The 21,746-nt window shown below is 43.3% G+C and overlaps 1 protein-coding gene across 1 annotated transcript in view; it reads left to right on the top strand.

The window, feature by feature from the left end:
• LOC115460153 (serine/threonine-protein phosphatase 6 regulatory ankyrin repeat subunit B-like) overlaps nt 1–21,746 on the top strand; it is a 182,981-nt gene that overhangs the window by 91,782 nt on the left and 69,453 nt on the right. The window contains exons 14-19 of the mRNA XM_030189994.1: nt 966–1,082; nt 3,017–3,115; nt 5,406–5,606; nt 7,159–7,257; nt 12,088–12,294; nt 14,898–14,999. Coding sequence (XP_030045854.1) covers nt 966–1,082; nt 3,017–3,115; nt 5,406–5,606; nt 7,159–7,257; nt 12,088–12,294; nt 14,898–14,999 — 825 coding nt within the window. The remainder of the gene's footprint in view (nt 1–965; nt 1,083–3,016; nt 3,116–5,405; nt 5,607–7,158; nt 7,258–12,087; nt 12,295–14,897; nt 15,000–21,746) is intronic.

Genomic DNA, 21,746 nt, shown 5'->3' with positions numbered 1-21,746 from the left:
GCATCTTCAAGGGTGCGTGGACATGGGCAGGGCTGCTGAGAGACGGATCCAGGCCACCGCAGCCACCACCAGCGCCCACACACTCGAGCCGCCACCACCCCCCCCCCCCCCCCCCCCCCCCCCCCCACTTGGGCAGCCACCACCCCCAGTCCCCTTACCTTCCTGCATCTTCCTCCCTTGGTCTGTCAATCTTCTGCTTCTGTGTGCTTGGACCTGGGTAATCATGTTAACGCAATCACCCGGGTCCTGACACACAGAAGCAGGAGAGAGACAGACCCTAGCACCAGGTCCCCCTTGGAGGCTGGGCCCGGGGAACCTTGCCACCCCTCTCAGCAGCCATGGACATGGGAGGAACATTAGGAGGTCAGGAGTGTGTTAGGTGCACAGGTTATAGAATACCACAGTTATGCACAAGCACATAGGCCAACCTTTGAGCTGGCAGAAGGGCTCATGTCTAACATTAGGTACATAGGTGTGAACTTACATTTCATTTCTATAACAGATGTTCCACGCAGAACTACTGTAATAATGGAGTGGAGTAATAACAGAGTGGAGGAGTAGCCTAGTGGTTAGTGCAGTGGACTTTGATCCTGGGGAACTAAGTTCAATTCCTAGTGCAGTTCCTTGTGACTCTGGGTGGCATACTTTCCAGGCATCTAGAAAACAGATGAGAATTACAGCATTTAATTTATTTTGTTATACCAACCTTTTCTTTTACATAGAAACATAAAACCAAAGAAAAACATAGGCAGAAAAAGACCATATGGCCTATCCAGTCTGCCCATCTTTTCCATTTACTCTCCTTATCACTTCCCTAGATATCCTATGTACTTGTCCCAAGCTCTCTTTTCAGTAATAGAGTGGGAACCTGCTTTACTACCGCTAATCTGTTCTCTGTACTACAAACAGTAAGCTTGTACTCAGGATTAATTTTTTAAATTTCACACTAGATATTTGTATTACAGATGTGTGAGACCCCTCTTCATTATTGTGCAAGGGTGGGCAATGCAGATGTTCTTCTAGAGATCCTGAAGCACATCAGCTCCAACAGAATGCAGCAGACCATCAACAATCAAGCCAAGGTATTCCTATCCTGCGCTAATGGTTGGAATTCTCTTGTCTTTAAATTCAAGTCTTAAGTGAATCTTTAAAAAGATCACTGTTGGTGGCCCCACACGATGTCATAACATGGTCTTGTGTTCATTTTTGGTTCCTCTAAAATTCCTATTGAAACATTCTGATGCATGGCATCCCATAAGGGTAACATAAAGGTTACATCATCATAGTCTGTATGAGATCGAGGTCTTGTGTTTTTATATTCTATAAGAACTCACCGTAAAAATGTTTTCTGGAGATATGTGCTCATTATGATAATGGATGAATTCCACCATGAACAACACAGTCCCTAGGGATATGCCATGAGAGTAGCTACTGGTCTCAGAGTCCTTGCCCTTGGCCGTGATCCTGCTAAGCTTTTGTGTGGTTTTGTAATGAACAAGTTGAAAGCTGAGTTCCAAACTTACCTCAAAGTGTCTCCAACCCCTATTTGGGGTACAAGGGACTCCTCCTTTTCCTGAGAGAGAAAGATGTAGGGGCTTTAAGCTTGCAAAAGGAGCAGGCAGGAGGGCACACAAAGCATCTTTGAGCCCTGAGCTCCACATTTCCTCTTTGCTGCTCCCTGATGTGCTTTGTTCTGCCCTGGATTCTCTGGAGTTTTCCCCAGGTGGACTGATGCAGACCTAGCAAGATAGGGAAATGAGGCCTGGAATGTAAGAATTAGCCTCTTTTGAGTCAGTGCTCCCTGTTGGAGGATACCACTGCAAGAGTGGGCTGAGCACACAAAGAGAGGCAATGCTGGAAATCTATTTGAATGCTGGAGAAAATGTGGAGAGATCAATCTGTGGGTCATTGAAGGCAATGACTATTGTTCCAATGCCGAGACCCATTGCATGATGTGAAGAAAGACTCCAGTGTAGAACTGTGGCACTAAATAAACCAAGTGGAAGTAACTCTTACGAACTGTTTGTCCCATCTATGTCCATTTTTCTAAACATTTGATAAGATGAGTTCTATGTGAAAGAGGGACTATTTAAGTGTGTCGCTCTACTGCCTGTAGTACTAAGGCATACATTTGTAGCAAACAGATACTACTTTCATTAGTGATTATTTAGTGTTCCAGAGTCAGCTAGTCTAAAAGATGCAAATAAGTACTGGAATTGGAAGTTTTTTTCATTTTAATCACAGCACATTTGGTATTTCTAGGAAAATGTTGAATGTCCTGAATAGTCAGCTGTTCTTTGCTGCTGTCCTAAAAGATGCTGCCCTAGGTGACCATGAAGTCGTGACTTCTAGTTGGGCTGCTCTATGCTTCTCATTTAGTTTCAATAAACTTTGATTCATTTTACGATGGCATATATGTATGTCTATGGTATTTTTAATTCTTTGGTGGAGCTTCATTTGTCCACAGTGTACATGGACTGCCAAGGGAAATGTTCATCGGTCAGGAGTATAACCCTTTGCCAGGCCTTAAGTTTGGGAGTTAACAAGCTGCTTACTGTAATGGATGTTCTGCCTGGATGTCAGGATAAATCAGTCCCACAAACCTGCCCATCTTCCCCAGTTTAAGCTTCTATCAGCACCGGAATGGAGTGAGAGAATCTATCACAGAAGCATGACGGCTCTGTGAGAGCAAGGCTTTGGGTTTTGGCACCTTTGCATGACATCACCAGCATGTGGCTGATTTATCCTGCTATTTATGGAGAACACCCATTACAGGTAAGCAACATTGTTTTCTTCTTGACCATCAGTTTAACATCACTTGTCTGTGCAATACTGAAAGATGAGACCAGTAAAGGTTCAGCTAATTATGAGCCTTATTCATATGACATTTTGCCCAGAGGCAAAAAAAAATGCTACATCAAATCTATACATTTGGTGTTGTTTTCATATATCAAATATACTCAGACATGGCTACAAATGAGGGAATTAACAGGCCCATCTCTCTCTTTCCTCGTAGAATGGTTGGTCTCCGCTCTTGGTAGCAGCAGAAAGAGGGCACACTGAAACCGTAAAGATCCTATTGCAGAACCATGCTCGTGTTGATGTGTTTGATGAGGTAGATACGTGACTTCCTCACACCGCTTGTACAGACTTGCTGAAATTTGGCCATATATTATCTGTGAGATTTTTATAAATAGTATCATAGTAAGAGTAAGAAAATCAAATCACACAATGCATGGCCTTTTCATAAAAGAGTGAGAAATATAAATCTAGATTATTTATTTAAGTCCTTATTAGAACATTTCTATTCTGCAAATCTAAGATTCTGGGTAGATTACAAATAGAAAATACGCATTCATCCAGTAAAATAAAACAATCAATTAAAACAAACAAAAAAAACCAATAATAAATGACAATATGAGAGCTTTCAGAACATTCAATTTCTTTCCATACATGGAGCTAAATTTCAGGCAGTCAGACACACTCCCTGTATAGAACAGTGCTTAGCGCTCAAGTTTTTCAACGTTGCATTTTCGGTGCCATTTATTGAATTCCCTTCTATGTCACTTGTGCACACCCTTGCAGAATAGTGCTTAGGTGCTTTGCTTGCCACACATATACATAAGTGAACCCTTACCCATAAACCCCCAGATTCTATATAGTGCACCTAGAGATCCGTGCTGAAATCCAAACAGATTCTATAACAGCACATGTAACTTAATTGGCTTAATAAGCCAATCAGCATTGATAACAGCACTTAACAAGCAACAATGAGCACTAATTGGCAATAATTATAATTTATGCACACAACTCGTTAAGCGTATTCTGTAACACATTGTGCCTAACTTCTAACTTGCGCAGATAAAAGGGGGCATGGTTAAGGGCATTTCATACGCATTCTCTAATTTGCACGTGTAATTATATAATATGGCTCAGTGTAAACAATTAAAAACATATTTGTTTCAAAAATATCTAAGGGGTCCTTTTACTAAGTTGCGCTGACAGATTTAGCACTCCCTAATGATTAGCGCATGCTAAATGATAAAATGCCCACAGGAATATGAGGGGCATTTTCAAAAGAAACGTCCAAGTTGCGATTTGGATGTCTTTGCAAAACGGCCAAATCCAGGGGTGGAAAAAAGATGGACATCCATATTTTGTTTCAAAAATATGGTCAGAGACATCCAAATCTTTAAATTTGGACGTCCCTAAATTTGGACTTCCTTGCATTTGGACGTTTCTGACTTTCAGCGATTTTCGAAACCAAAGATGTCCATATCAAGAACGTCCAAATGCAAGCCATTTGGACGTGGGAGGAGCCAGCATTTCTAGTGCACTGGTCCCCCTGACATGCCAGGACACCAACCGGGCACCCTAGGGGGCACTGCAGTGGACTTCATAAATTGCTCCCAGGAACATAGCTCCCTTGTGTGCTGAGGTCCTGAACCCCCCCAAAACCCACTACCCACAACTGTACACCACTACCATAGCCCTTACAGGTGAAGGGGGGCACCTATATATGGGTACAGTGGGTTTGTGGTGTGTTTTGGAGAGCTTGCTGTTTCCTCCACAAATGTAACAGGTAGGGAGGGGGTATGGACCTGTGTCCGCCTGTCTGAAGTGCACTGCAGTACCCACTAAAACTGCTCCAGGGAGCTGCATGCGCTGTTGTGGACCTGAGTATGACATCTGAGGCTGACATAGAGGCTGGCATGAAATATGTTTTTATGTCGAAAGATGGACGCCCTTCTCTTTCGAAAATGAGCCCGAAAGGGTTTCTTATGGACACTCTTTATATTCCTATGGGCATCTTAATAAAAGAACCCCTTAGCCTTTTAATAGTTGCATTTCTTTATTCTAATTCATTCTGGGGCTCTTTTACTAAGCCACGTAAGCGTCTACACACACCCAACATGTGCCAAAATGGAGTTACCGCATGGCTACTGTGTAGCTCTTGCAGTAATTTCATTTTTTGCATGTGTCCGATACACACGGCTGAAAAATAATTTTTATTTTCTGCCACGCATATCAGACGGGCACCAAGCGGCATTTGGCGCGCATAGGTCATTACCACCCAGTTACTGCATGAGACTTTACCACTGGGTCAATGGCTGGCGGTGAGGTCTCAGACCCAAAATGGACGCGCAGCAATTTTCATTTTTCCACACGTCCATTTTCGGCAAAAAAATTTTAAAGGCATTTTTTCGTAGGTGCGCTGAGATTCATGCTATCATTTTATTCCACTTCCTCCACTAATCGAATCCTCAAAAGATATGTAACGAAGGGGAAAAAAAGAAGGGCAATTTAAATTCCATCCGGTCACGCATCAGTTACTCAAAATAGTTTCTGTCTCCCTTTGCTCATGGCACCTACAAGCTGTTTTGTTATTCTTTTACATCGTACAGCAGGGGAAAGCAGCTCTGCACCTGGCCGCTGAGAATGGTCACGACCAGATTGTGGATGTCCTCCTGTGGCACAAGGCATTTGTTAATGCTAAAACCAAGCTTGGCCTGACGCCTCTGCACCTTAGTGCTCAGAATGGGTTCAATCGCTTGGTCAAACTGCTTGTGGAGACTCACCTGGCAAGTATCGACGCTATGTCCTTGGTAAGTATTAGCATGTAATTAGATTGTAAGCTCTATCGAGTAGGGACTGTCTCTCCATGTTCAAGTGTGAAGCGCTGTGTATGTCCAGTAGCGCTATAGAAATGATAAGTAGTAGTAGTAGATGTTGCATATTGGGAACGGAGGTGTATGTAAGCCACTTAGCATTAAAGGGACTGATATTCAGTTATCACTTTTTAAGCCACTGACAGCCATGGGCATGTCCAGGCTCTAGCATTGTATATCTGGGTCAGTGTGGTGACCTGGAAGGTAATCAGGAGTCAGCTGACATTCCGACTGGTGCTTGCTTAGCTTGGTGGATAAACTTAGGACAAATGTTTTGCTGCCCTAACTTAGGGACTCTTTTACTAAGGCGTGCCTAAAAGTGGCCTGAGCTGGTGTAGGCGCATGTTTTGGACACGTGCAGGTCAAGTGGAGGAGTGGCCTAGTAGTTAGGGTGGTGGACTTTGGTCCTGGGGAACTGAGGAACTGAGTTCAATTCCCAGCACAGGCAGCTCCTTGTGACTCTGGGCAAGTCACTTAACCCTCCATTGCCTGCCACATTGAGCCTGCCATGAGTGGGAAAGCGTGGGGTACAAATGTAACAAAAATAAAAAATTCATCATTTGTTTCTTTTACCAATGGCCTTTTTAAAGACCAGTTCTTGTTTATTTTACAAGATGCATTGCCAAGGACAAATGTGATTGTTAAGTATACGTATCAAGACTCCTGAGACAGGAACATATGTGCTGAAACATGGTACCATGTTGAGTCAGCTTAAATAAACACCTATAATTTCACTTCGGCATCCTGAGTCTGTTTCTGAAGAGCCTGGTCCAGTTCCCATTCCTTGTTTTTTGATTTTATCCACCTCATGGGATCTCTGTGTTCTTTCCACTTTTTGTGTTTTTTTTTTTTTTACATCCTACTCAATCAGGATTCCGGTCAAACTTTAGTCCGAGACCATTATTGGTTCACTTCTTGATAATATTCATAAACTATCTGAAGGCAAGAAGGCTCTGGTGCTGCAGTTTGACCTCTCCAATGTGTTTGATCTGGTTGATCATGACATTCTTCTTCAGATCTTGGATAGTATAGGAGTAACAGGAAATGTTTACAAATGGTTTTCAGGGTTTCTGAATTTATCAGATAAGTGGAGAATCAACCTGCACACTATTTTATAACTGGGTGCTCAAATCCCATAGTACTCAACCCCAAAGGGGATGTAGCTATGGGAGGGGCATGGGTGGGTCAGGGGCAGTGATGTAGAATATTTGGGATGTGCACCCAACTTTCGTGCCAGGATTTATGCCTGTTTTCACTGGAGTTGGCGCTATTCACTATTCTATAAAAGGTGCTCAGCCGGGCGCATACTTTATAGAATCGCGCTGAGCAAATTGGTGCCAATTTTTGGGCATCATTTCCTGAATCTGTTCCTATAGGCCTTACAACAATGTAATAAATAGTTCCTTTCATACAGACAGTTGTGTCAAGGGCAGGAAAGACATGCACCACTGAAGGTTGTAAAGTGTTGCTTTCCCCCCTTTGCATTTAGATCAAGCAGACCCCACTTCACTTGGCAGCACTGAATGGCCAACTGGATGTGTGCAACAGCCTGCTGAACATGAAGGCAGATGTGGATGCAACAGACATTGTGAGTGCCAGACAAAGAGCTCTACTCTCCAAAGATACCCGCTCCCTCAGGCCCGAGAAAATCTGAACCTGAAAAAAATGCTGATAGTAAGACTGACTTATAATTCTTAGGCTGTGGCAGTGGCGTACCTAGGGTAGTTGACACCCGGGGCCGGTCATTTTTTAACACCCCCCCCCCCCCCAAATCCAGTACTAGGCATGCTGAGAATACAAAACACTCAGGACCTATAGAGCAATTCTACCATACCATAAGCAGTCATTTCTACGAGTCACACAAGGAAAAGGAAAGCATCTTAAACACTACAGTGAGCACTAGAACATCAATTCACCTATTGTAAAATGAAACCAGACAGAATAGTACAGATCGTAGATCCTGCACAGTCAATGCCAACTGAAAGCCATGTCTTTTTCACAAACACAGATACACCCTAATCCACTATAGAATAAGTAATCATAAACTTTCTATTTAGACAAAAATTAAACTGAACCCCCAATGCCAGACTCTGCATACAATGCAACACCACAGAAACAGAAACTGTCCCCTAGTACTGTGCAAAATATAAAGACAGCAGATGTAAATTTGAAAAAAACTAACAAGTACCAATCACCACTTTACAAATTAACAAATAGAAATAAAACAAATATAGAAAGTAAAATAATACCATTTTATTGGACTAATACATTTAGCTTTCAGAGGCCAAAACTTCCGTCCTCGGGTCAGTACAGTATAGTGCTGTTACAGTATCCTATCCTGACCTGAGGAAGGGGGTTTTGTTCGCCGAATGTTAGTCCAATAAAAAGATTACCTTATTTACATGTTCTATTATAAACATTTAACACATCTACAATACTTTATCCTAAAGCAAAAAAATATATATATATATATTTTATTTACAGTTTGTTGTCTCTGGTTTCTGCTTTCCTCATCTTCTTTTCACCGCCTTCCTTCCATCCAGCATCTGTCTTCACTCTCTCTCTCTGCCATCCAGTGTCTGCCCTCTCTGCCGTCCCTTCCATCCACTGCCTGCCCTTTCTCTCTGCCCCTTCAATCCACCATTTGCCTTCCCTCTCCCATCCATCCAGGGTCTGCCCTCCCTCTCGCTCCCCCTTCCATCTAGGATCTGTCCCTTCTCTCTCTCTGCCCCTTTTTCAGCCCCCAGTTCCAGCCCCCTTCTCCCCTCTGAACACCCCCACCCCAGTCCCCTTCTCCTGTCTGAGACCCCCACCACAGTCCCCTTCTCCCCTCCCCTGTCTGAGACCCCACCCCAGTCCCCTTCTCTCCTCTGAACACCCCCACCCCAGTCCCCTTCTCCCCTCCCCTTCCCTTCTCCCCTCCCCTTCCCTTCTCCCCTCTGAGATCCCCACCCCAGTCCCCTTCTCCCCTCTGAACACCCCCACCCTTCTCCCCTCCCCTTCCCCCCTCTGAGACCCCCACCCCAGTCCCCTTCTCCCCTCCCCTTTTCCCCTCTGAACACCCCCACCCCAGTCCCCTTCTCCCCTCCCCTTCTCTCCTCTGAGATCCCCACCCCAGTCCCCTTCTCCCCTCTGAGATTCCCACCCCAGTCCCCTTCTCCCCTCTGAACACCCCCACCCGAGTCCCTTTCGCCCCTCTCCTTCCCCACCTCAGTCCCGTTAAAACCGGCAAAGCAGCGTCGCAGGCAGCGCCTCGTGCCCTGCTTGTAAAAAAAAATAAATAAAATCTCCTTCCTTCTCCTCGTCTTGACGTCGACTCGGGCCTTCCAATCAAATTGATTGGAAGGCCCGAGTCGACATCAAGACGAGGAGGAGAAGGAAGGAGATTTGATTTTTTTTTTTTTACAAGCAGGGCACAAGGCGCTGCCTGCGACGCTGCTTCGCCGGTTTTTTTTAATGTGCGGCGCCGTGGGAACGGCCACGGGAGGCGGCGGGAGCGGAGCACCCCCCACCCACTGGCACCCGGGGCGGACCGCCCCCACCACCCCCCCCTTGGTACGCCACTGGGCTGTGGCAATTATATACAGCTTGAATCAAGTCACAGAGCTGGTTCATCCTACTGAACCAGTTTCTGTTGGTGCACAACTGAACCTGTGTCCTCAAGTGGAGTGGAGGAGTGGCCTAGTGGTTAGAGCAGTGACATTCCTAGGGGGGGCGGTGGGTGCGGTCCGCCCCGGGTGCACGCCGCTGGGGGGTGCTGCGCATGCCTGTCCTCCGTTCGTTCCATGCTTCTTCCCTGCCCCGGAACAGGTTACTTCCTGTTCCGGGGCAGAGAAGAAGCATGGAACGAACTGAGGACAGGTGCGTGCGGCACCCCCCCAGCGGCGTGCACCTGGGGGGGGGTTCCTTCGCAGGGGGTATCCTTTCGCCGGGGGGGGGGGGGTCCGTGCTGCATCCAGGGGGGCGCTGCACCCAGGGGGCGGGGCGCATCGGCGATCCGCCCCGGGTGTCAGCCCCCCTAGGAACGCCACTGGGTTACAGCTCCGGTCTTGTAATCCAGAGGTGGCAGGTTCAAATCCCACTGCTGCTCCTTGTGATCTTGGGCAAGTCACTTAACCCTCCATTGCCTCAGGTACAAACTTAGATTGTGAGCCCTCCTGGGACAGTGAAATAGCCAGTGTCCCTGAATGTAACTCACCTTGAGCTACTACTGAAAAAGGTGTGAGCAAAATCTAAATAAATAAATAAATAAGTCAGGGCATCACAAACCTATCCAAGAGACCTCACATCTCAAATGACTATGTATGAGATCCATTTACATACACCAGAGCTGTGGTAATTTTGTGCACTTCATTATACAGCGCAGTCTTCTTTGTCTCCACTTCTGCTTTTGCAAGAAATGATGAGCTTTCGTCTCTTGGGGATAACCTCTGTCCATGGCAAACAATGTTCTTACTGTCTAATTGAGATCTCGTTTGTCTGTCATACTGAGTATTTCTTCCTGTATTGGTAAGGATTTGCAACATTTGACTGCAGTATGATTGTTTTCCATTGTGCTCCCTTTCCGTTTCCTGGTTATGCAGTCAGCAATGTGGACGGCATCACACTCATTGTCCTCACTGACAGGAACACATTGTTGTGCAAGATAATGATTTCCTTGATGGCTCCATCTAGGCATGAAAATGTTGGCAAGAGAAATTAAGAATATCATTCAACGCTGCAAGTTGTTAAAATAAGTGCCTGAACTCAGATATTTTCCAGCCCTAGGTTTAAGGATCCCCAGACTTCCTCATAACTGTTAGCAGTACATTTGAGAGACTGAGATCATACTCAACGTACCCTGGCTTAGGAGTGAAGTCCATTACTGTCATGGTATACACAAAAATAATTCATTTGGAGACAATTGTCCCCCAAAAGCAAGGAACCTCTGCAGGCCACTCAAGTTTTGAAGACACAGAATAACAAAACAGAACTGGGCAGGGGCAAAATGCCCAGAACTGCCCAATAGTAGAGACCACCTGAGGTTGTACCTCCTTCTCCTCCCCCACCCCATATGCCCGGGTCCGACATTGTACCAGCTTTCCCCACTCCCGAGTCCGGCATTGCTCCAGCTCCCCCTCCCCCACCGCTGGTCCTTTATACATGGCAGAGAGAGTGCTGAAACCTGCCACTCTGTGCCAGCAGGGTCTTTCCTGTATGCATCCTGCCTACAAGAAGTTACATCACAGAAACGAGATGCACACAGCAAAGACCCCACTGACCAGAAAGGTAGTTTTCAGTGCTCTCTCTGCCACATGTGGAGGACCATCAGTGGGGGAGCAGGAGTGATTCTGGACCCACATGGCTGCCGGAGGAAGGGAAGAGGATGGGAGAGGAGGGAAGGGAAAGGAGGAGGGGAGATGAAGAGATGCCGAACTGGCCAACAGAGGTGGGGCAGAGACCGGGAGCAAAGGGTAGGGGGAAGAGAGGGGAGAGATGGTGGACCAGGTCTGGGGGAGCAGAGGGGAGAAAGACTTGGAGCAAAGGGGAAGGGGCAGATGCTGGACTACAGTGGACAGTGGGGAGGAGAGGGAACAGAGAAAAAGACTGGACTGGGGAGAGAGAGGACAGATGGTGGACCAATACAGGGATCGGGAGAGGGAAGTCAGACCATAGAGGGTTGAGAGTGCAGGATGAAGGGAAGTTAGACATGGGGAGGAGCAGTGACGCAGAAGAGGTGCTGGCCCTAGAGGGAACATAGGGACAAGGACAGAGAGGGACAATACTGGGCACAAGAGGAAGGATAGGGACACCAAGAAGATATACTGAACATGGGGGGAGGATAGGGACAGGGACACAGAGTGGAGCCAATGGACAGAATAAATAAGAACACACACAGAAAAGACAAGTGTTGGTAAACAGAGAAGAAATGTCAAAAGAACAGAAGATCCTGAAGAAAAGCAGAATAGAAACACTAGGACCAAAGCAATGCCCAGACAACAAAAGTAGAAGTATTTTGTTCTGAATTTATTAATTGTAATATGTCAGCTTTGGAAAATGTGCATCCTCCCTCCCTTGGTCCCCATTACCTTGAGAGCAATGGTGTTATAGGAGGCCCATTTCAAATTTTCTGCCCAGGGCCCATTCAGTCCTAGTAGCACCACTAGAACTGGGTGATGTGGTGTGGCTGCTGTGGTAGTCCAATTGAATACCAATTTATTCTCTGTTTCTCCATCTGTAAACTGCTGAAAAACATTTTGGAGTGAAGCCCTGCTACAGTGACTTTCCTTACAGAAACTTTTGCCAGGGAGTTGGGGTAATATTCAAATCTCGAATTTAAATAGGTTAGCTCTATAAGTTAATCAGATAACCCTTTTAATTATTCACATTACAGGTGACAGTTTCCAAAATATATACTGTATGTACATTTTTTTCCTAGCAAGGACAGACTCCTCTGCACCTCGCTGCAGAGAATGACCATTCCGACGTGGTTAAACTCTTCCTGAAGCACAAACCTGAGCTGGTGACCTCAGCCAATGTGGAAGGATCTACCTGCGCACACATAGCTGCTGCCAAGGGCAGTGTAGCTGTGATCAAGGAATTTCTGAAGTTCAACAAAGTCGGTGTGACAAGTACACGCAACAAGGTAACAACACCATATTCTCTCCATTTGTAATGCAATAAGGCGAAACACCATCATAATATCATGGTATTTGTCCAAATAGGGGACCTTTTACTAAACAGCATTAAGCTCTAATATGCACTTAGGGGTGAATTCTATATATGGTGCAAAAAAAAACCCCAACCTGTTATTCTATAAGCCATGCTTAAAGTTAAGCATGGTTTATAGAATACTGCATAGGCACTGGGGTTGTGCGTAAATTGTGGGCAGTGCCATTTGCACTAACGAAAATGTGGTGCAAATATCTGCACCTAAATTTGTGCATGATGCGTAATTGCAAAATGCTCATGACCCTCCCTTTTCCGCATTTCCATTTTCGGACCACTCATAAAATTTTGGCGCAGATCCCTTGCGTAACGTTAGGCATGTAACTCATAGTTAAATCTAATTAGTGCCAATAATTGCTAGTTAAAAAGCCCATTTTTAGCACTAATGGGCTTGCAATTCAGTTAAATTGCATGCAAAGTACTTAAACTCGGCAAGAAAAGTACTTAAACTCGGCTTTAATAAAACAATAGCTATTTCTTGTCATGATAGTTTCCCTGCTGTCAATCTGTTTTGTAGGCCACCCTTTTAGTTCATACTATTCTCTGTTCAGAAACTTCCAGATCATGTACAGATTGTTTAAAGTAACTGATCTGTTTCACCTCTAAGGTTGTTACAGTTTTTATTTTCTATATTTTCTTTACTTTTTGTTGAAGGTTTTGGTTCATCAATAAATAAGAACATAAGAATAGCTATACTGGGTGTGACCAATGGTCCATCTAGCCCAGTATCCTGTTTCCAACAGTGGCTAATCCAGGTCACAAGTACCTGGCAGAAACCCAATTAGTAGCAACATTCCAACAGCTACCAATCCCAGCGCAGACAATGGCTTCCCCCATGTTCATCTCAATGAACATGGACTATGAACTTTTCCTCCAGGAACTTGTCCAAACCTTTTTTAGATCCAGATACGCTAACCGTCATTACCACATCCTCTGGGAACGAGTTCCAGAGCTTAACTATTCTTTGAGTGAAAAAATATTTACTCCTATTTGCTTTAAAAGTATTTCCATGTAGTTTCATTGTGTGTCCCCTGATCTTTGTACTTTTTGAATGAGTGAAAAATCAATTCACCTTCACCGACTCCACACCATTCAGAATTTTGTAAGGAAATACAAAACTCTTGTAGGTCCCTTTACACGCTTCTTCCATTAGCCAAATGTGCACAGTAGACAACAAGTATGTGTTTCCTAAGAACTGAGGGGCTGATAATTTTGCCTGAATGTTCAGCAGCATTTCCATTTCTGCCACAAACTTAATTCCTGGTTTAGTTTATTCCACCAGCACTTCTTATAGCTAAGGACTTCCACAATTAATCTGTACGTTTGTCTCATTTAGCTAAGGACTTCTACAATGAATTTTTCTTGTTTCTTTTTCCACAATGAGTTTTTCTTGTTTTCTTTTCTTTGAGTCCTAGATAGACTGGAGCTACCCTAAGGCTAGGAGTTGTTTTTTGTTTCGTTTCCAGCAAAGTTAAGCCCCAGTTCTCCCGTCTGATTTTCTTCACTCTTCTTTCTGGATGAGTTTATTCTTCCACTTCCATGGACATAGCTCAAGATTTAGAAAATTGCCTCTCATGTGACAGGCCCTGTCCTTCCCTTTTTCTAAGAGAGTGTTGCAAGCTGCATTCTTCTTCCACTGGAGCAGTTAAAGAGACCTCCTTCTTGATGGGGAGAGCACCAAAATAGCTTCCATTGACTCTGCACTACCAACACACCAATTATACCCCAAAAGAGGAATGGTGAAAACCTGAACATTTTTCCCCATAATCTATAAATGGCCCCCAGATTTACACAACCAAATTTGGACATGCTCCTAAGATGTTCTAGCAAATTAAGGTTTTTTGTTTTTTTTTTACTAAACATTAGCTCGAGTTATCTGCAGCAAGGTCCATAAGAATAAAATGAGACTTGCTGCAGATAACTCGAGCTAACCTTTAGTAAAATACCCCTTAATTGAATAATGAGCCCTGAGCCATCAATAATTGGGTTTTAACATGCACATCTGGCTGCACGCTATTCTAAAAGGCAGGGCGCCTAATTCCCATCGTGTGTACTTCAAAGGGGGGTGTGGCTGAGGGAGGAGCCTGGGTGAGTCAGAGGCTTTCCAAAAATTTAAATGCATGATTATAGAATACTGGGTCAATGCACCAAACTTGGGCACCAGCATTTACACAAGGTTTCAGCAGGCATAAGTGTGACACCTAAAGTTTGGCTACAGGAATTGGCATAAAGTGAGATTCTATACAGGGCATGCACCCTTTACAGAATTACATTTAGCACCGATCTTTTCCAGCCCCCCTTTTTGAGCGTGATTTAGGGAATTTGCCCCTCTGTGTATCTGAGAATATATTTACCCCATATCACTGCAAATTACTGTATCGTAGAGGTTCCTGTATTATATTGCAATACATTCCCAGTGTCTCTCTACAGTTCTTTTATGACTTGTTCCTTTTGGGCCTGTGGTCTTGGCACCTTGAATCTACATGGCATTAATTTGTAAGATCATATTTTGTATTTCAGACAAATGACTCCACCCCCTTGCACTTGGCTGCTTCTGGAGGCCATGCAGAGGTTGTGAAGGTTTTACTGGAGGCTGGTGCGTCTGCATCGGATGAAAACGGTGTATGTATTTTCACTTGATTACTATTCAATGGGTATAATAATAGAACCTCTGAAAGCCAATACCACTGGGGCAATTCTATGAAGTGGTGCCTAAATTAGTGCAAACAAAATACGAAGGGTGGGAATGACCAAAAAAAAAACAAAACAATGGACCAGGATAATAAACCCAGAGCCTTTATTCAAAATGGTGGTCAACTGGTGCAGGCAATTATACTGGACCCACCATAAGCTGTTTGTTTGATGATGCACTTTACCTCGGTACACTTGACTTGACTTCCAGACCCGTTTGCTATTAGGTATTATTTATTTTGTTATTTGTCATCAGAGAACCCTTGAGGAAGACCTAGTCATCGAAACACAGCCCATGTTGGGTCCATTATATTTGCCTGCACCTGTTGACCATCGTTTTGAATAAAGGCTCTGGTTTATCATCCTAGCCCATTTTTTTTGTGATCATTCCCACCCATTGGGTTTTGTTGGTTTACTCATGAGAGTGGATTGCTTCTTATTTGGACTGGCCTAAATTAATGTGCCAACTCTATAACAGCATCAAGGCATTGAATAATAGTGCAAAGCTGCTTTGATGTGCCAAACCTTAGGGCAACCACTTATGCCAAGTCAATGGATGACGTAAGTTGCTGTGCTATACAATGCACTCAACTGATACTCTTCTATAAGTTGCACTTGTTGTATGGCAAAATGCCCATGACACAACCTCACTCTGCCCACAGGTACAGTTCAGTTATGCGGCATGCAAATTGCATGCCAACTTGATAGAATAGTGCCAAGCACATATGTAACAGCCAATTAATGGTGCCAATCATGCGCATAAGGGCAGTTTTTTCATATTTTTGGTACACAATTGGCACCTTATTTTAGGTGAGGCTTACAGAGTGGCATCTATTGTATTTTATTCTCCTTATAAAATGTCTTTGGTGGTAAAATTCACAAGAAAGGGTTTATCCTAATAGTCTAGTAAGAGACTGCACTACAAAGCCATCTTGAAAGACAAACTACTGGCCTCAGAGTATTTGGAACTGGGATCCATGTAGATGAAGTGTTCATAGTCTGGGTGTCACGTCTGTGCTCACCTCGCCCTCTGGTGGCCAGAACCGGTGGCTGCTGTGGACCGTCACCCGTTCCAGATTTCTGCCAAGTCCGGTCCGGATCTTCTGGGCTGCCAGACTTGCTTGCTTGGATTGAACCTACACAGTACCCGTAGTTTCCTAGTGATGGTTGCAGCTGAGCTCCAGGTGCTGCTGGGCTTATTAGCCATTCTGAAACCTTGCTGCTTTGCCTTTGCATTGTGTCTAAGGCCCTGGTATGTTGGTGCTTGTTGCACTTCTGCTAGTCCAGTGTTTGCCTGAGATTCTTGCCTGTTTCTAGTTAGTCTGTGTTTAGTTTAGGTTTTGCTTGCTTTCCTTGCCTGGTTTCTTGTTTGTAATTCTGTGTTTAGTTTCTGTTTGTCTGTGTTCTGGCTTTGGGGCTGCTTGCAGCTCTTAGTTCTGCATCTTGTTAGTCAGTGTTTGTTCCCGGTTTAGTGGCTGTTCTGCAGCTTTCTGTTCTGCCCTTTAGCTTTCCCTTCCTTGCCCAGTCTCCTGCCTTGCTGCCCATGTTCCTCTCTCTCCCCTCTGACCCTCAGTCCCTGTGCTGCCTTGCTGTTATCCAGTCCTGCCCTGTCCAGCAAGTCCTGCCAGGCACCTGAAGCCCAGAGCTCAACTCTGGGTGAAAAGTGGCCAAGTGCAGGTGAAGCCTAACTGCTTGCCTGAGATTTGCCCTCTTTCTAGCGTGGGGCTCACAACCTAGTTTCCAGTTTTGAGAACGTGACACTGGGGGAAAGTAGCAAACCTTACTGTCTGCTTCTGTGTACCTTAAGCCAAATATACCTAAGTATGCCTACAGATGCAGTGCTTGTGAATAAGGGACTTTCTCTATATGGAGTTCCTACTGAACCCTGGCTTGTGACTTAAAACTTAGAAAGGCAACAATAAGAAGACACATAGAAAACCATGGTTTAATGGGACAGAGTCAGCATGGATTCAGCCAAGGGAAGTCTTCCCTTGGCTGACGTCTTCTCTCACCAGTTTGCTTCATTTCTTTGAAGGCATAAATAAACATGTCAATAAAGGTGAGCTGGTTGATGTACTGTATCTATTCAGAAAGATTTTGACAAAGTTCCTCAAAAGACTCCTGAGAAAATTAGAGTCATAGTATAGGAGACGATGTTCTGGTATGGATTAGGAATTGGTTATTGGACAGAAAACAGAGATTAGGGTTAAATGGCCATTTTGCTCAATGGAAGAGGGTGAATAGTGGAGTGACACAGAGATCTGTACAGGGACTGGTACTATTTAACATATTTATAAATGATCTGGAAATTAGAATGACAAGTGAGATGATTAAATTTACAGATGAAAAAAAAACTATTCAAAGTTGTTAAACACATGCGGACTGTGAAAAATTGCAGGGAGACCTTAGGAAACTGGAAGACTGGGAATCCAAATGACAGATGAAATTTAATGTGGACAAATGCAAAGTGATGCACATCAGGAAGAACAATCCAAATCACCATTACCTGATGCTAGGGTCCATCTTGGTGGTCAGCACCCAAGAAAAAGATCTAGGTGTCATCGTAGAGAAAAAGCTGAAATCTTCTGTCCAGTATGCGGTAGCAGACAAAAAAAAAAGCAAACAGGATACTAGGAATTATTAGGAAAGGGATTGTAAATAAGACCAAGAATACTATAATACCTCTGTATTGCTCCATGCTGTGACTTCACCTTGAATATTATGTTCAATTCTGGTTGCCGTACTTCAAAAAAAGATTTAGCAGAATTAGAAATGGTTCAAAGAGCAACCAAAATGATAAAGAGGATGGAACTTCTCTCATATGAGGAAAGGCTAAAGAGGTTAGGGCTCTTTGGCTTAGAAAAGAGATGACTGAGGGGAGATATGATTGAGGTCTACAAAGTCCTCACCAGTGTAGAATGAGTAGAAGTGGATCGATTTTTTTACTCTTTCAAAAAGTACAAAGACTAGGAGACACTCAATTAAGTTACATGGAAATACTTTTAAAACAAACAGGAGGAAATATTTTTTCACTCAAAGAATAGTTAAGCTCTGGAACTCGTTGCTGGAGAATTTTGTAATAGCGGTTAGCATATATGGATTTTAAAAGGCTTGAACAAGTTCCTGGAGGAAAAGTCCACAGTCTGCTATTGAGATACACATGGGGAAGCCACTGCTTGACCTTGGATTGGTAGAATGGAATGTTGCTACTATTTGGGTTTCTGCCAGGTATTTGTGACCTGGATTGGCCACTGATGGAAACAGGATACTGGGCTAGATAGACCATTGGTCTGACTCAGTATGGCTATTCTTATTTAAAACTCCTGTAGCTATAAAAATAGGTTCCATGATGCCTTAATACTAGCCCAATTCTTTCCTTTCTGCTTGCATCTTTAGCAGGAGAACAGGAATTATGCAGATTGCATTTAGACTTAGGTGAACCATCCAATTAAACTCTTAACAGTAAAAATGGTAAAGAATAATAAGTGCAGAAATAAAAGTCACTATTTGTTAAGTAAGAACATTAAGCTGTACACGTGTCCAACGGTGTCCGTCCTTCCTATGAACTTACATGCTGGACAAATCAATACTTCTCCTTACGTTACCTGTTTGGTCATTAAACCTCCACATGTCAGGAAACTGGTCATGGTTTAGCTTTTCATGTAATATTTACCCCAGATTTGATAAGATTGATGGTATGTCACAATTTAAATCTACCATATGAGGAACATATGTTTTAAGCTTCATCTTCCTATAGATGATTATTATTATTATTATTTATTGCATTTGTATCCCACCTTATCCCACCTCTTTGCAGGCTCAAAGTGGCTTACAATACATCATGAGTAGTGGAAGAGTGTTAGTAAATAAACATTTAGTATTACAAAGTATTAAGTAAGAAATTCATTTTCTTTCAAGTTGCATTATGTTCAGATTTATTGCTTTCTGATCCAAGAGAAACATTTTGACTTGGTCATTTTAAGATATTTCTAAATGTTGGTTTTACAAATTATCAGCATTTAATTTATTAGCTAGGAAAGCCGTGTTAAGGCAAATGTCTTTTGCAGCTTGGCCCTAGAGGACAGAGAAAAATGATATTCCCAAGGTCAAACAGACAATGGTCTTGAACTCAAGCTTCGAGAGTTATGTTGAACCCACAGTCGAAGGCTCATTCTGAGCTAATCTGCTTTTCAGTCTATTCACAATTGAATATGGATGAGATAGATACAATGCATATTCACTGTGGATAACCTGAAAGTCATACTGGCTAGGGAACATGACAGGATCTGCCTAAGAAACATTACTCTAAGCCAGTTTCTCAAGGTGTTCCTAGTCCTCTAGCCAGTCAGGTTTCAGGATATGCATAGTGAATATGCATGAGATAGAGTTACATGTAATAGAAACAAAGTGCATTCAAATGTATCTTGCATATATGTTACCTTTATAAAATAAAGCAATCATCAAAAATATCAGATCTGGAGTCTCTCTATTTCATAAGCTACATTGATAAGATCCTACTTGTGTTATATGCCAAAATGCATGTAAATGACTGGACTACCGGCATATATATGTGTATGTATGTACATAAATATTTAGGGCTAGATTCTATATATCATGTCTTAAAAATCAGGACCAAAAAAAATACTCTTAGGTGAATTCTATAAACCGCACCTAAATTTAGGCACGGTTTATAGAAAATGTCTAAATTTAGGCGTAGTTTATAGAATACACCCAACACCTATTTTTTGCAACTACATTTAGTTGCAGCCATTTACGCCAATGAAATCCTGGTGTAAATGCCGACGCCTAAGTTACGCGTGGAACAGGTATATTCTATAACAGTGCACGTAAATTGTTGGAACGCTCACAACCTACCCATGCCTCTCTCGTGGCCATGCCCCCTTTTCAGATCTGTGTTTTAGAATTTACGCGCATCACTTTACAGAATATGCTTAGACATTTGTGTGTGTAAATTCTAATTAAAGCCAATTAGTTTCAATAATTGCTTGCTAAGTTCAATTATCGGCACTGATTGGCTTGTTAAGCTAATTAAGTTGCACGTGCAAATATAGAAAGCAAATAGAATCTTGGTTGTTATTAGGAAAGGAATTAAAAATAAAAATGAGGATTTTATAAGGCCTTTGTATCGCTCCATGGTGCGACCGCACCTCAAATATTGTGTTCATTTCTGTTCACCACATCTCATAAAAGATATAGTGGAATTAGAAAAGGTACAGAGAAGGGCAAAGAAAATGATAAAGGGGATGGAATGACTTCCCTATGAGGAAAGGCTAAAGCAGCAAGGGATGTTCAGCTTGGAGAAAAGACAGCTGAGGGGAGATATGATAGAGGTCTAATAATGAGTGGAGTGGAACGGGTAGACGTGGATTGCTTGTTTACTCTTTCCAAAAATACTAGGACTAGGGGGCACACAATGAAGCTACAAAGTAGTAAATTTAAAATGAATCGGAGAAAATATTTCTTCGCTCAACACATAATTAAACTCTGTAATTCATTGCCAGAGAATGTAGTAAAAGCGGTTAGCATAGCGGGTTTTAAAAAAGATTTGGATGGCTTCCTAAAGGAAAAGTCCATAGACCATTATTAAAATGGACTTGGGGAAAATCCACTGCTTATTTCTAGGATAAGCAATATAAAATGTATTGTACTTGTTTGGGAACTTGCAAGGTACTTGTGACCCGGATTGGCCACTGTTGGAAACAGGATGCTGGGCTTGATGGACATACAGTCTGTCCCAGTATGGCAATACTTATGTACTTATGTACTAGCATTTACACCAGATGTAAATGCAATGCCCAAAGTTAGGTGCAAGATCCATGCTAAACTAGCATTCTGAAAAGGATGCTCCATGCAGAGCATTCTTTTTAGAATACTATTTTAGAGCAGATCTTTCCATGGCCTAACTCTGGGCATCATTTATAGAATCCCCCCCCCCCCCCCTCCTTCATGGGGGAAATTCCAAAAAGTGGCACCTAGAGAATGCCACTTACACATTTGAAAGGCACCATTAAATTGTCAATTAGGTTCTATTCTATAAGGTAATGTCTAATTGCGAGGGGGGCATGCATGTGGGCGGAGCAAGGACTACACACATTACTTGGGGCACCTAGGTGCGTCAACTTACACTTGTCATTGTCATGGTAAAAGATGATGTGTAAAAAGTGGGAGTACGACCAAGGATACCAGAAACTGGAGGATGTTCTTAAACAAAAAACTTTATTGAAGGTTTGAAGACTTGACACAATGTCGTGTTTCGGCCGTCAGGCCTGCATCAGGAGTCTGCTGTGCAGAGTGCTGCAGAGCAATGATGATGGAAATCCTCTGAAGATTTTACAGCAGTCTCTTGCACGGAGAATTGCTAAATAGTAATGAGGTTGGTTCTTCAAAAATGACGTGGTAGTCTTTAGAAAGACTATTTTAAAAAAGTCCGTCAGAAGCGCTGCACGCACTATTGGTAATGCAGATGAAAAAGTTTTCCGCTTGCTGGCGGATCTTCTCTCACATTAGTTTTCCGCTTGCTGGCGGATCTTCTCTCACATTATTGTTTTTACCGTGGGGTGCTTGAATTTTCCGCTTGCTGGCGGATCTTCTCTCACATTAGTTTTCCGCTTGCTGGCGGATCTTCTCTCACATTATTGTTTTTACCGTGGGGTGCTT

This window comes from Microcaecilia unicolor, chromosome 1, assembly GCF_901765095.1.
Source record: "Microcaecilia unicolor chromosome 1, aMicUni1.1, whole genome shotgun sequence".
NCBI classification, from domain to species: domain Eukaryota; kingdom Metazoa; phylum Chordata; class Amphibia; order Gymnophiona; family Siphonopidae; genus Microcaecilia; species Microcaecilia unicolor.
This window is presented reverse-complemented; position numbering and strand designations above follow the sequence as displayed.